General features: G+C 44.8%; 1 protein-coding gene across 4 annotated transcripts in view; it reads right to left on the bottom strand.

Annotated features, from left to right (window-relative positions):
* Positions 1-670: 670 nt before the first annotated feature.
* LOC118272398 (low-density lipoprotein receptor-related protein 2) overlaps positions 671-15,493 on the bottom strand; it is a 179,321-nt gene continuing 164,498 nt past the window's right edge. For all 4 annotated transcript variants that reach the window (XM_035588883.2, XM_035588885.2, XM_035588884.2 and 1 more), the window contains 17 exons: positions 15,170-15,429; positions 14,926-15,078; positions 14,580-14,730; positions 14,317-14,503; positions 14,124-14,227; positions 12,858-14,039; positions 12,672-12,776; positions 12,248-12,593; positions 6,167-12,106; positions 5,876-6,034; positions 5,565-5,791; positions 5,251-5,458; positions 4,308-5,149; positions 4,065-4,223; positions 3,702-3,951; positions 2,890-3,101; positions 671-2,321 (listed from right to left, as the gene is read on the bottom strand). In XM_035588883.2, the coding sequence (XP_035444776.1) occupies positions 2,131-2,321; positions 2,890-3,101; positions 3,702-3,951; positions 4,065-4,223; positions 4,308-5,149; positions 5,251-5,458; positions 5,565-5,791; positions 5,876-6,034; positions 6,167-12,106; positions 12,248-12,593; positions 12,672-12,776; positions 12,858-14,039; positions 14,124-14,227; positions 14,317-14,503; positions 14,580-14,730; positions 14,926-15,078; positions 15,170-15,429 (10,676 nt within the window). In that variant the 3' untranslated portion in view covers positions 671-2,130. The remainder of the gene's footprint in view (positions 2,322-2,889; positions 3,102-3,701; positions 3,952-4,064; positions 4,224-4,307; positions 5,150-5,250; positions 5,459-5,564; positions 5,792-5,875; positions 6,035-6,166; positions 12,107-12,247; positions 12,594-12,671; positions 12,777-12,857; positions 14,040-14,123; positions 14,228-14,316; positions 14,504-14,579; positions 14,731-14,925; positions 15,079-15,169; positions 15,430-15,493) is intronic.

Below are 15,493 nucleotides of genomic sequence, written 5' to 3'. Positions count from 1 at the left end.
TGGACACCCTGTACTTATATATGTTGGATACTCATCGAACACATCATTATCAGCAGTTTGACGCAGGCAGGCCGCGCGGCCGCACCAGCGGAGAGCGTGAGCTACGCGCGTCAGTGCGCGATCTACCGCATACTTGTAGCACACATTATCATCATTAGCATTAATTAGCGTAAAGTGTCGGAATAGACGTACCTATAGACGATATTAACGTTCACAATATAACCTATAGTGTTCAGCAAAATAGTCAGTTTTAAGTTACGCCACATTTTCTAAAATATCACGATACTACACATCGTATTCTCAGTGAAAAATAAATGTTTTTTACTTTTGCGTGCTTTAACTTTTGTATTTAACGGAAGTTCAGCGGCTGACAACTGCCGCACTCAGACACATTTAATGGTTACTTAAAAGTATTCCTTAGTAACGATTTTGTTCCGTAAACAATTGCTAAGGACTGGGTTAAGTGACCATTAAATGACTCTGAGTGCGGCGATAACTGCTTATAAGTATATAAGGGGGGAACTATCACCTATAAAATTGTCAGTAACAATTGTATGTGACCTCCGTCCTCTTTACTTACTGATCCCACAGTCGGACCGGCTGCCTCGCCGGGTGTGCCACACACACGGCACTGGACAGGGTGCTGCAGCGGGGAACGAATTGAAAGCCGTTGTATTTCATTATTAATTTATTTTTACACAATATTTTCATCAAGTAACCTCAGACGACTGTCTAATAACTACAATAGTCCCGATATAAAAATATTTCCTCTCCTTATACGTAACATTGTAATATTTATAATATTGACACTTTATACTTTTTACAATTTATCAATTCGAGATTGTTGTCATATAATAATAATATGTCGTGACATTTACATTCACCATCCTTTACATATGTATGGTACATATTTATAATGCCTCCAATAGATACAATATACATATATAATATTACAATTTATTTGGCCTATGACATGTACATCACAATGGAACGCTTGTACCTATTTACAACGCTTGCAGTGCCGCGGTCCGGGGTTCGGGGCCGGGTAAACATGGTGGCGGAAACACTTGAACATTAAAACAACAGAAACATTATTTGACACGTTTATGGCAAATCGTCAGAGTCCCACAAAATATATTTTATGAATAATAGACAATTATAAAACACAACATAGTTATTTTACATAGCCTTAAAGCGAAATAAATAAATTATTCTCTAATATAGTGTATTGCTTATTGTCAAATCAATTTAAAAGCCTATCATTTGGCGCCCTGGGCCTTTACCAACAACAATTCCTAGTTCCTTATTTATGTACTAATTTATTATTTATCACTAAGTCAACATAATTTATACAGATATTAGGAATATACTATAGTTCGGGCCTGCGACGCTTCACGCAACCAAATACAGCTTAGATATGTTCTAGCATACTGTGGAACTTTAGTCTTTAGTCTCGAACGACGGAATGTACAAGTTCTACGCTACGGTTTACAAATCTCTTCGTACAATATAACATACGTATCACGCTATGATATGGTTCATTTAGGTTCCACACGATATATAGATAAGTAACGGACAACTTAAAGGAAAATACTGTTGTAAGTACGACCAGAACTAGCTGGGATATCTATGTATAGAAGAAGTAGTAACATGCATACATACATATATATATTAGAATACTTTAATAAATTATATTATTGGCTAAAACTAGAAGGACGGATAGAATTAGGGAAAAGACAAAAGTACAAGAAAGTGACGTCATCGCCGCACGCAGCGGTTTAAACTGACTCGGCCCGGTACAGCCGACACGAAAACAATAAAACACTTACATAGTATTACATAATATCATTTACAGTTTTTATATTTTATTTTTAAACGGAAAGAATTTTGCTAAACATTTTTGGGTAATATTTCGTGTTTTTGTTTCAATAACCGTAAGTCGGTAAAATGCAACCGCTCATACTACTATCCCACCGATCCATTCACCGAGGCGAGGCTCGAGCACACAGACTCGTGCTCGATGTCGCCCAAAGTCTCGACTTATTTCACTAAAGATCTGGACAGGTCGGAGTAGAGGCGGGCGGGGCGCAGGAGCAGGGCGGGGGCGCGGCGCGGGCCGCGCGGGGCGCGCTAGCAATGCGCGTCCTCCCGCACCAGCGCCGCCGTGTCGCGCCCCGTGTCCGCGGCCGGCTCCAGCGCGCGCGCCGCGCCCGCTCCCCGCGCCCCCGCGCCGCCCGCGCCGCGAGTCTCCGTCGACGACGGCGATATCACTGCCGACACCACTTTGTCCTTCAACTCGTCCGGTACTTCGTAGATGCCAGCTGCGGGAGCATTACACACTTATAAGAGATTAAGAATTCATCTTGCCTATAGCTAACGTAAAAATCTATTCGGACTTCAATAACGGCGGTCAAGTGCAAGAATCGAGCCACACGAGTATGAGTGCGCCGGTTGCGGCAGCACTGCAGCAGGGACGCGTGTGGCACGTTACAGCTCAACTGACAGTTACATTGTAGGAGTGTAGGCTGTGTGGACCTACGGTTCAACTACATATACAGTTCGACTGCACAGTTAACACGGAAGGTGTTCCCGCAAGAACGCCTACTCATTAGCACATTGTCACATTGCCATGACATTTTATTTTTCTGTTTTTGTTAGGTTTACCCACTTTATACTTATTAAAATATATTATACACTTTTACATTCAAGGGAGCAAGTCGTTTTATTTATCTTCTCCCTAAAAATAATATCTGGAGCGATCCGCAACAGAAGGTGAGTAGCGAGCATTAGTCAAGACTGACGCCAGTCAGCTGTATGAATATAATATAGGTGTGTGATGACTGAGTGGCCTACACGACGGATCACAGACTATATAGGTGTAACACTCACGTATGGGCGGCTCGGGCTCGCCGGCGGCGACGGCGCGTGTGACGGCGTCATACATGGGGTTGCTGAAGTCCCGTCCCTTGCGCGGCGCCTCCTCCAGCGTGTAGGCGGGCTCGCCCCCCGCGCCCCCGACGCCACCAAACTCTACGTTGGAGCCTTGTCGGAACGACACGCTCTGCGACGACGCCAGACTGCTCAAGCCGCCACCCTTTCCGCTACACAAGAAATATTAATATTTATTAAGCAATCGCTAATGATAGCAATAATAAAATTAAGGTGAGCATGGACCAATCTATGCTCATACTTGTTTTCAGCTTTAGTATGTGTTCAAACGGGTAAACATATTACTTAATTCTTTACGTTTGTAACTGTGGTTTCAATAGATTTCCAGATACTCTCTCAAGCACTATTCACTCGCTCTAAAATGCATGTAATGTGCTGTGGTGCTCGTACTCATGGTTAAAATTTGATAAAGCGCACTATTTTTAGGGTTTAAAAGCGTCTGATAAAAGTTTGGCTGAGGGAAAGTAAAGTAAAGAGTAATATTCTACCAAACACGTATAAAATCAGTCATAAAAAGTTAAGTAACTCTGATTTTTAGTTACCTTTCTCGCCTGGTACCTGAGCAGGTGTCACCGGGCAACTTCCACAAACATTCAGGTATTAAAAAGTATACAAGAGTATACTGAGAACCTAAAGCTATGCTTTAGAAAATAAGTCGTGTGTTACGGCTCTGGGAATACTCTGTAATTGAACGAACAGTGGACATGCCACGATCGCGCATTCTCGTTTTATATATGCGTAAGGGCACTCACAATGGTCTCTTCCTGATGACGAACCAGGCGGCGGCGCCGGCCAGCGTCAGCAGCAGCAGCAGCAGCACGGGCACGAGCACGGCCGCGGCGGTGGCGGCGCGCGCCGCAGTGGCCGCCGCCGCCGCCGCGCACAGCGGGGGCTCCAGCGGCGCGCGGCACACGCAGCGCAGCGAGCCGTCCTCCTCCTCCGCGCACGTGCCGCCGTTCTCGCACGGGCACGCGCGGGGCAGCGGCCGCGGCGCCTCCACGGCTGCGGGACAATGCGTGCGTTACTCGAGGCTCGTGTTATGGGACAGCGAGCGGTCGTCCGACCTGAATCGTGTTGAGTACTATCGTAATAAACAGTTTGGAATATCGACTTACCCGCGTCGCACGCGAGCTCCTGTGTGAGTCTCTTCTGCGGCTGTTGCTGGTCGGGACAGACGCAGCGGCGGCCGGCGGGCACGCCCAGACACAGGTGCGAGCACGGCGCGCGCGCGCACTCGGAGCGCGCCGACACGTTGTAGCGCCGCGGGTGGTACACTGCAATGAGAGTTGTCTCAGTCTCCGTCTGCCGTGCTATCGGTCGATGTTACCGCCCGCCTGGCTGAACTGTCCATAGCTTACCTTTCACAGCCGATGGGTTGACTAGATCCTTGGATATAATGAATGGCACTCCTCGTCCGAATTTATCTTGTCTCACGAGTTCGCCTGTTTCTCTGGTGACCCAATACAGTGATGACTCGAAGACGTCCAGAGACAGTGGGTGTTTCAGTAGATCGCCCTTTAGAATAACTTTTCTATTGGAACCGTCGTGTCTCATCATTTCAATAGTATTTAGTTTAGTATCAGCCCAATAGATGGAATGATCCATCAAATGGTCAATAGCTAAACCGGTAGGATGTCTGATGTTTTCCGTTACAATTGGTCTCCTCTTCGAGCCGTCCATCCAGGCAATTTCAATCTTAGGAGCCGAGCCAGCGTCTGCCCAGAACATTCTTCCCATTTGTGGGTCGAGGACCAATGATGTTGGGCTTTCAATTCCAGCCGAGACAAGGGCTCTGCGGTATCTTCCGTCAGTTCTCGCCACCATGACACGTCCTCGGGGCTTGGAACCAGTCCTGTCGGTTTCCGTCCAGTACAAGTTGTCGCCTACATAGTCAACCGCTAATGCTGTGGGTTTGGAATTGCCTTTCATGTTCAAGTCCTGTGCAAATCCACTCTTGACTTGTCCGTTAAGCGCGTTGATCATGTACGATCGTTTAATTGTTTTGTCGTAACTATCCGCCCAGAATACCATCTCGTTCTTAGGATCGTAATCAATCGCTTCAATTCTCTTCTCTGCAGTGATGACGTCGAACTCTTCGTTTTTATCTTGCGCAAACGCATGTATTTCTGGTCCATTCGCGAATAACAGAACAACATCATCTTTTGTAACCTTGCATACACCGGACAAGTTGTCTGCCAGTCTAAAAAAAAAACATTATTTTAATGATTGGGTATTTTGATGTGATTACACAAATTATTTATTTAATTGCTAGACTTGATTATTGACAAGTTGATTACTAACTTGAATCCTTCTCTACAATCACAGCTATAGCTTCCATTGAGATTGTTACAGATTTGTGAGCAGTGGTGCGTGCCCGCAGCGCACTCGTCCACGTCGATACATTTTTTCTTGTCAGCAGGTGAGATGATCCAGCCTTGGAAGCAAGTGCAAATGTAGCCACCCGCTCCACCGATTTGCGTCAGGTTGGTACAGAAGTGCTCACAACCACCTGCAAGATTATACACATGTGAATGTAAATGTTGCCATTTTACTCAATTTAAAATCGATTAAAAATTTAAATGTTTTCGAGTAAATAATATCGAGCTCTGTCTTACCTTTGTCAAGATGTGAACAGGTATGGGTGTGATGGCATCCGAGCTCATCAGAGGCATCTCCGCAGTCATCTGCGAAGTCACAAAGCTGCGTGCGCTCCACGCAATGTCTGTTGGCGCACTGGAACTGCGTGTAAGGGTCGCAAGGCTTGACACGCGCCGCGCACAGTGTCATGTTGTTCTCGTCCGAGCCGTCACCGCAGTTGTCCACACCATCACACACTTGGTATCTGCGAAGTTATGTTTTGGAAGTTTCAGCTCACAGTTCAGTTCTCTTCGATTTAGTTTTATAAACCACAAGACGAGACACTTACCTAGGTACACATCTGTGATTGTCACAGTGGAATCGTCTCAAAGTATCGCAGTTGAAGTTCGTACATATAGAGGCGGCCTCGTCAGAGCCATCCCCACAGTCATCGGTGCCATCACATAGATCTGACTGGGAAACGCACAAGTTATTTGCGCACTGGAATCTGAAAAATAGTTACGTTAGAGCAAAAGTAATATAATAAAACTTTAAGTTTATTTATAAATAAGTAAATAAGCTCACTTTAAAATGATTCATGTTTTTATTAATCAATAAATAAATCAAATAACTACGATACCTGCTCTCTGGACAATATCTGCCACCAGGGTAACGCGGGGGACATCCGATTTCATCAGACAAGTCTCTGCAATCCCTGTCGCCGTCACATCTAAAGTATGCCGCGATACAATGTCCAGATTTACACTGGAATGTTCCATTCTTACACTTGAAGCCGCCGCAGTCTGCCTCGTCTGTATTGTCTCCGCAGTCATCTTCGTGGTCACATCGCCACCTCGAAGAGATACACTTTCCGTTGCCACACTTAAATTCTGATTCAGAACACTCTCTGTACTTATGCTGACAGACGGTTTCAGATTCGTCACTTCCATCTCCGCAGTCGTCAGTAAAGTCGCAGAGCCATTGTTTTGGTATACAGCGTTTGTTGTCGCATGTGAAGTCAGTTTCGGTGTTACAGGTGGGACAGTTTTCAGGTAATTCATCTGATCCGTCCCTACAATCATCTTTACCATCGCAGAACAACCATTTTGGAATACATCTATAATTCGCTTGTCCTGGACATCTTCTCCATCCAGTAGTACAATTCTTTTGTCTGCACATATAGGCTGGCTCATCCGAATCGTCTCCACAATCATTATCGAAGTCACACATCCATAGTTTGGGAATGCATCGCCCATTCTTGCATGCGAATTCCGTATCGGTATTACAAGGTCTATTATGACATATGGCCGGGTCTTCATCGCTGTTATCTTTGCAGTCCGTGTCGCCATCACACTTCCAACTGTCAAGAATACATCTACCGCTGGACTTGCACTTAAATTCGAGGAGTGGACACTCGTGAGCACACTCAGCCTCATCACTGCCATCTCCACAGTCATCAGTACCGTCACAGATAGTAGCGGCCGGGGTGCAGTTGGTGTTCTTACACTGGAATGATCCAGCTCTACAGTGTCGTGTTGGACAAGTCTCAGGTTCATCAGAACCGTCCATACAGTCTTTCTCACCATCACACTTCCAGAACCACGGAATACACTTCTCGTCACGACCATTACACCTATGCTGACCATCAGTACAGTTAGCGATACAAGTCTTCATGTCACGAGCTAAGTAGAATTGGTTTGGACAAGCACATTTATAGGTTGTAGCGCCTTCTTCTCCATAACCCTCGATGTTCAAATAGCTGGAAGCATGTGGTGGGGCTAGTAGACATAGATGCGAGCATCCTCCGTTGTTATCACCACAAGGGTTGGGATATGGCAATTGTCGCAGTGGATGAACCACGTGAATGTCATACGGCCTATGAGTTGTGTTTCTTAAAATAGTAAGGTTTTCACCAGAATGCTTGTTTGCTTTGCTGATTGCTTTGAGGTTCCAGTCAGTCCAGAAAATCTCGTCATCGAAAAGGCTAAGAGCAAAAACGTGAGGCACTTTTGAGCCAGACAATACGACATGCCTGTGTCGGCCTTCCAAATCCGCTGAACCGATGTAGTCCAAATGGGCATCAGCCCAGTATATTCTGTCAGTGAAATAGTCTATGGTCAGGGCATTTGGCCATGCAATATCATCTTCCCAGTTAAGAATAGAAGTAAAATTGGAACCATCCATTCCCAATTTGCCAATGTACGCTTGTAAATGCCATGATGTGAAGTAAAGGTAACCCGTCCCAGGATGCACAACTATTGCTCGAGGATCTATAACTCCAGTCTTTAAAGTTTTTCTTCTGGTACCATCCAGTTCAGACACATCCAAGTTTTTGGAATGTCTATCAAGCCAGTACAACTTCCTTCCAATCCAATCTATTGCTATACCTTCTAATCCATGAGAATCATGTCTGATAACCACCTCTTTCGTGGGATTAGGATCAGTGTAATTCGACCTGTAGATAGTTTTAGCAGAAACGTCAGCGAAATACATTCTTTGTTCCTTGAAATCAAAATCGATAGCAACAACGTTCATCAAATCTTGATGCATAAGGTTATATAGACTGGCATCAGTTGACATGTTCCTCACATAATACTTGTTCGTAAATATAATCCAAGCAGAAGTATTGTCCTTTCGTTTACACGTGTGCTCATCAGGTTCTCTTTCGTAATATTGTTCGTTACATTTACAGTAATAGGATCCAGGGGTGTTTGAGCAGTATTGTGAACAGACTCCTGGCGTTTCAATGCATTCATCTATGTCAGCACATGCTTTGCCATCTGTCAGCAACTTGTAGCCTTGATTACAGTCACAGTAATATCCAGTGAGTGTGTCAATACATTTGTGGCCACACTGGTTGATCTCCAATTTAGCACACTCGTCGATATTGCAATGAGGAGGCTCATCGGAGTCGTCGCTACAGTCTGATACTTTATTACAAACCAATCTGTTGTCAATGCATTGATCATTGTTACATTTGAATTGTCCTGCAGGACATGTTTTATTTTCTTTAACGCAACCGACTTCGTCAGAATGATCACCGCAGTCGTCTTCACCGTCACATCTGAAATGATTCCTAATACATTTAAAGTTTTGACACTTGAACTCTTGTTCAGTACATTGTTTGTATTGAGTGTTGCAACGTTTGCCTTCATCGGAGCCATCACCACAATCGTTGTCATGATCGCACACCCAGCCTTCATTAATGCAGCGGCCATTATTACATTGGAATTGATCTTCAGAACATGGTGTGGGTGTAGCGCAGTGATGAATTGTTGAGTTTTCATCGGCACCGTCAATGCAATCGGGGTCACCGTCACATATCCATTTTTTCGGAATACATTGAGCACGTTGCCAGAATTTATTTTCTTCACATGTATATTCTGTTTCAGCGTCACACTTACGCTCATTGCATTGATGACGATCGTCTTCGTCACTGTTGTCAAGACAGTCGTTGTCGCCATCACAAATGTAGATTCTGGGTATGCAGTTGCCGTTGTCACATGTAAAGAGGTCCCCAAAGCAGGTGCGACCTTCAGAGCGGCAATATTCTGGCGGTTCATCGGCACCATCACCGCAGTCGTCATCACCATCGCAGTACCAAGTGGCAGGTATACATCTATGATTCGGACAACGGAAGCTGTTTTGTGGACACGTTCTTTGAGCACAGTGTAGCGGATCTTCATCAGAATTGTCCCCACAGTCGTTATCTCCATCGCAAAGCCAGTAAGGTTCAACACAAATATTTGTCTTTTCACATTTGAGATGATTTGTCGGACAAGTCGTATTCATTGGGCAACGCTCATGTGTTTCATCTGATGTGATATTGTCTTTACAATCATTGATGCCGTTACAAACTTGAGACATTGGTATACAACGAGAATTCAAGCAGGTAAATTCTCCCTCGGCACATGGTGGATATACGCAACCCTCTTCATCGGAACCATCTTTGCAATCGTTCTCGTGGTCACACTTCCAAGACTGGAAGATACACCTGCCGTTGTTACAGCGGAATTCACTGGGCGAACATGAATGGTACGTACAGTAGTTTTTATCTTCATCCGAATTGTCACCGCAGTCGTCATCACCATCACACGACCACATTTTGCTGATACATTTGCCATTATTACAGAAGAATTTACTAGCATCACAGGTTATGTTCTTGGCTACGCACATTCTTCCTTCGTTCACCAGTTTGGTGTTATCGTCACACTTACATTCGACTGTGTTTTTGGGTGCGGGGTGACAGCTGTGTGCACATCCGCCGTTACTGATCTTGCATGGATTCACTTGACACTTTTGTCTGCTCGGACTGTATATATGGATATCACGAGGGGAATCTTCCAGTCGCTTCACCATCTCGACCATATTAGCGCCAGTGTGTTTTTCTGCTCTATATACTCCACGGAGCTGAAGATCGGTCCAGTAGATGTAGTTGCCAAAAACAGTTATCGCAAACGGATAGATAGTAGCGCTGATGAGAACTTCCCTGTCAGTACCATCAAGTTTTGATCGTTCAATTTTTTCTCGGACAGCGTCCGTCCAGTATAACATATTCTCATCAAAGTCGATAGTCAAGCCGCTCGGTTGCGATAAATCTTTATCAATGATCGCTTTCTTCAATGATCCTGCCATGGTTGTTCTGTAGATTTTACCAGAAGTTCCGAATCTTCCCCAGTCGGTATAATAAAGGGTTCCGTTGCAAGGATCGACAACTATGGCTCTTGGTCGTTCGACTCGAGCAATCATTACCAGTTCAGAACCGTCCAGGTTCATGGCATAGATGGAGTTGTTTGAGCTATCTGTCCAGTATACCTTTTTCTGTGTCCAATCATAAGAAATTCCTTCGGGGTTGATGCCTTTACTGATGATATTTTGAATGGTGGAAGGATCTGGATTGTTTGCAGACATCCATCCTATTCTAGCCCATGGCCTGATTTGTGTGAAGAACAGTTTATTGTCAGTGTAATCAAATTCAACTCCTACTACATTTGTCAGGTTTACTACGGGTTTAAATGGAACTCCAGTCGATTTAGGATCTAAATTAATGGCCCGAATTTCGGTTCTGGTTGTAAATACCAGGTATTCGTCGACAACATCACATTTCTTTGGATTAGAAGCAGATATTTGTCCTGTGGCACAGTCACATCTATGTGTGTAGCCTTTGTTAGCTTCCGGTGGATAACTGAAACAAAGTTGGTCACATCCTCCATTACCCAGCTTTCTACAAGGGTTGTTTTCGTCCGTAGGCTGATTGTTCACATCAAAGATAACAATATCCCTTAGTTTTGGGAGATTAATTCTAACTTTCTCTGGCATCGACATATTTCCAGGCAACTTCGACGCTTTGTAGATAGTTTGTAAGTTTCTATCCACCCAGTACACGCTCCCAGTGTGTATGGCGACACCCATTGGGTTAGGTAAGTTCGATCTTATTAGTTGCCTGTTTCCACCGTTATATGAAATCTTTTGAATTTGATCAAGTTTTGAATCAACCCAGTAAACGTCGTGAGTCAACATATCGATGGTTAAGTCTCTCGGATTAGATATTCCGGAGCTGACTACAGTCTGCCAATTACTGCCGTCTAAGTACGCTTTACCGATTCTTGGGTATTGACCGTAATCTATCCAATACAGCAATCTCTTTAAAGGATTAACGGCTAGCTCTCTTGGGGCATCCATTGTGGTTTTTACTAAAACTTTTCTGTTTGACCCATCTAGCCAACACATTTCTACATAATTTTCATGAGGAAAGACGTTAGTGAAGTAAAGGTTTCCAGCTACCCAGTCCACGGCCAATCCTCTGATGCCATTGCTACCGATACCGTCTTTGACAATATGTTGCAGTTCTGTACCGTTTGGTCTAATACGGAATATACCGTTCCATTGTCCACGATTGAACTCAACCCAGTAAATGTAATTCTCGGCAAAATGCACGTCTACGTGGAGTATATGATGGCCTACACCGGTGACTGGGACCATAGCTTCAGCGCTAGAGTCGATACTGTATCCACGGATTAGGTCTAGTTGAGACACTACTGCAAACGTTTTGTACGGTACACAGTTGATTTCATTCTCTTTTCTATAGCCAACTGAGCACGCACAGACGCGGGACCCACCGTCACCAGGAATACAGATTTGCTCACAACCTCCATTGCTTTGGGAACAAGGATGGTGTACCATTTTTCTTTTCTGGAATATAGTGAATGATTTCAAATCACTCTCATTGTCTAATACAGTTTTGATGTTGTCACCGTTGGGTAGATCTGCTTTAATAATTTTTTCATGTAGAGGGTCTAGGACGTACAGCCTTGAGTCAAGTACGGCAATTACTTTAGGATAAGAAATAGCATTAGTCTCAGTTAAGATGGTTTTCCTATCATTGCCTTCAGTGTTGACACTGTTGATGCTGGCCGGGAACTGGGTACTGAAATAGATGATCTTCTTTTCTACATCTATGGTGACTGCCTCTGGTCTTTCGATTGTGTCAACCAAGATAATAGGATTGGAGCCGTCCATGTTAGCTTTACCAATTTTTGCTGGCACTCCGAAACCACCCTCGTCAGACCAGTACATTTTGCTGAAAAGAAAAAAAAAATCATAATTTGTAGTATAGTATATTTTTAACTTGGCTAGTTATGAGTAGTCACTGTGAGTACAATTATTAATAAACGGTGCCCCATGGCAACTTCTTTTTGAAAAGATAACTTTACAAACTTACCCTTCGGTAGGATCCAAGCAAATTCCTCTCGGTTTAGCTACTGAAGCTTTGCTGCCGTCATTAGCCATTACAATAGACCGGTATTTCACTTTGCCGTCGACCCTCACCAACTCGATATTACTGGCTACTCTGTTTGCCATGTACAAATTTCTTCCAAGCCAATCGAACGCTATGGACGAAGGTGCTCCAACAATACCAGTGTCTGAGCCAAAGAACTCGGCTTTATTACCGCCGCCATAAGGCATACTGTAGATTGTACAGTTCTCATCGTCGTCACTGTCACCTGATATGGACTGCAGCCAGTACAACATGTGTCCTTGCCGGTCGTATTCTAGTTGGACTCCACCTGGGAAATACACACAGATTTAGACATCGAGGCAAACAATCAAGAAATAACGTAGAGTATTATTTTAAGCTTAGTTACCTTGAATGCCTACGATAGGAGCAAGTTGTCCAGCTCGGCCAGATCCATCAGTTGATAAATCTATTACTTGCGTTCCCTTAAGGACCATAAGATAAGCAGATTCCTCTGTAATAAAAATCAGCACTTTAAAGACAATCTATTTGTAAGAAGAAACAAACTACTTATTAATAAATATCTCAACGTTACCTTCCACACATTTGCCATCCGGTAACAGTTTAAATCCAGGTTTGCACATGCACGTGTATCCTTGAGTCTTGTTAGGGCTGAGCAGACAGAGATGTTGGCACGAGTCTTTCTTGCAGGGAGACGTGTACAGTGGCTGCAGCGAGGGGTGGTGCACGTGGATGGACAGTGGCTGAGAGATCAGGTGAGATACTACTGTTTGATTGGATCCTTTGAATTTGTGAGCTGACAATACTCGGTTCAATTGTCGGTCTGTCCAGTATAGAGTGTCCTCGAACAAAGTTAAGGAATGAGGATGCAAGAGATAATGACTACCGGCTAACACCTGCTGCCTTCCCGTGCCGTTGTAGTAACAGAAGTCAATAAAATCTAACTTGGAATCAGCGAAATACACTCTTTGTGCGGCGGTGTCTAAAGTTAAACCGTTAGGCCAGTAGATCTTGGTGGTGATGATAGCTGATCGTTGTGTACCGTCCATACCCACTCTTTCAATACGAGGATTCTCTCCCCAGTCCGTCCAGAACAACCATCTGGCATTGGGAGCTGGATCCAAGCACATCCCTCTTGGTTGTGTAATGTTACCGCTTAGCAAGGCTGTTCTGGCACTGCCGTCTTCTTTAGCTACTTCGATAGTGTTAAGTTTGCTGTCTAACCAATATATGTTTCCGCCCACCCAGTCGTACGCCAGCCCCTCAACGAGGTCAAGACCTGTAGATATGATGACCTGCGGCTCGCTGCCGCGGTCTAAGCGGGAGATCTTTTTTAGTTTCATGTCGGACCAAAATATAGTTCCCGTGTGCATGTTAGAGGCTGTTGCGACCACATTCTCTACGTTTATTGGGACCCTTTCGAGGCCCTGTTCGTTAAGGTCTGCTACTAAGATGGAATGCCTATTGGATATGATGAGGAAGGCGCTGGAGTGGTTGTTCGCCTTACACGTGTGGTTGTTAATGGTGAGAATGTAACCGTCTACACAGGAGCACACGTACGAGCCCTTAGTATTAGTGCAGGTCTGTGAACAAAGACCTGGCGGGTTACATTCGTCGATATCTTTGCAGTTGGAGCCATCCACGTCCAACTCTTCACCGGGAGGACACAAACACAGCGGTCCGTTTGGTGTTTGTTTGCAACCGTTAGAGCATAGTCCATCTTGGTGTTCACATTCAGCGAAATCACAGCTGGCACCTGTAGAATTAAATTAATAATACTTAGATATGTTTTATTAAAAACTGAACCCACAGCACTTATGATTCAAGCGAAACATTGTACCTTCGTCTGCGCCATTGGGACAGTCGAATTTACTGTCACAAACTTGAGTGATGTTGACACATCTGCCCGTGACCCCCGGACATTGCCATTGATGAGAAGGACACCTATAATAAATACATAATACCAGTGAGAATGATCGTTTTGAGAACATTCAGTGTATATTTCTTTTCAGTGAGTAAGAAGGCGAGTATACCTGAAGACGGGCGGCTTGCAGGCGTGCTCGAGTCCCTCGTCGGAGCCGTCCCCGCAGTCGTCGCGTCCGTCGCACACGTAGGCCTTGAACACGCAGCGGCCGTTGTGGCAGCGGTAGTAGTTGGCGGCGCACGCCACCGTGCCGCACGACGCCGGCTCGTCCGACAGGTCCTCGCAGTCCGGCGTGCCTGTCCCACACACGTTAGCTCTCTACTACACTGCCGATTGGTTAGACATTGATTCATGTTTGACAATGACTCTTACCGTCGCAGTACCAGGTGGTGGGTATGCAGATGCCGGAGGACCTGCACTGGAACTGTTTGTCCGGCTGACACTGGTGCGGCGCCAGAGACGGGCAGCCCGCTTCGTCACTACCGTCGTTGCAGTCTGGGATGCCGTCACACTTGTACGCCTCCTGAGGATAACAGAAAATACGTAGGTATTGTCAATCGAAGTCAGTTATTGACAATTTGACAAAACAATTTTAATATCCTAAAAATGTAAATACAACAGTAAGTTTGTTTGTTACCTCTTTACATATATTATCTATCGAAAAGTATATAAGCTAATTCATACAGGCAGCATCCATTCAGTAAATGTTTTAACATACCTGCACACACTGCTTCAGGTCTGCGCACTTGAACTGGTTGGCGAGGCAGGATACTGGTGGACAGTCAGCCTCGTCCTGCTTGTCGAAGCAGTCGTCGTCTCCATCACACACCCAAGACGCGGGAATGCAGTGTCCGGTCCGAGGACACGTGAACTAAGGAAGGTTTGCGAATAATAATATCTTAAAAATATAGCAAGTCTTTAAATCATAATTTTCTAACAGAAATGATGCATGGTGATCTAACCTGGAAGTAGGCACAAGTTTTCTCAGCACAGTGCGAGCCTTCGTCGGAGCCATCGCCGCAGTCGTTCTCGGAGTCACACTTCCAGGTGTTGGGCACGCAGCGTCCGTTGTCGCACTGGAACTGAGACGACGAGCAGGTCACGTTCACGCAGCCGGTTTCGTCGGAGAAGTCTCCGCAGTCGTTCTCAGAGTCACATTTGAAAGTGGCAGGAATGCAGCGACCCGACTTGCACATAAACTCTGAGGCACTGCACGTTGTTTCTAAAAGAGATGTGTTTTATAATGAGGCTCAATGAGTTACACAGATAAGTAAATATTTCAGGAC

Source organism: Spodoptera frugiperda, chromosome 4 (genome assembly GCF_023101765.2).
Source record: "Spodoptera frugiperda isolate SF20-4 chromosome 4, AGI-APGP_CSIRO_Sfru_2.0, whole genome shotgun sequence".
In the NCBI taxonomy this organism is placed as follows: Eukaryota; Metazoa; Arthropoda; class Insecta; order Lepidoptera; family Noctuidae; genus Spodoptera; species Spodoptera frugiperda.
Note: the sequence above shows the minus strand (reverse complement) of the source record. Positions and strands in the feature narration are given on the sequence as shown.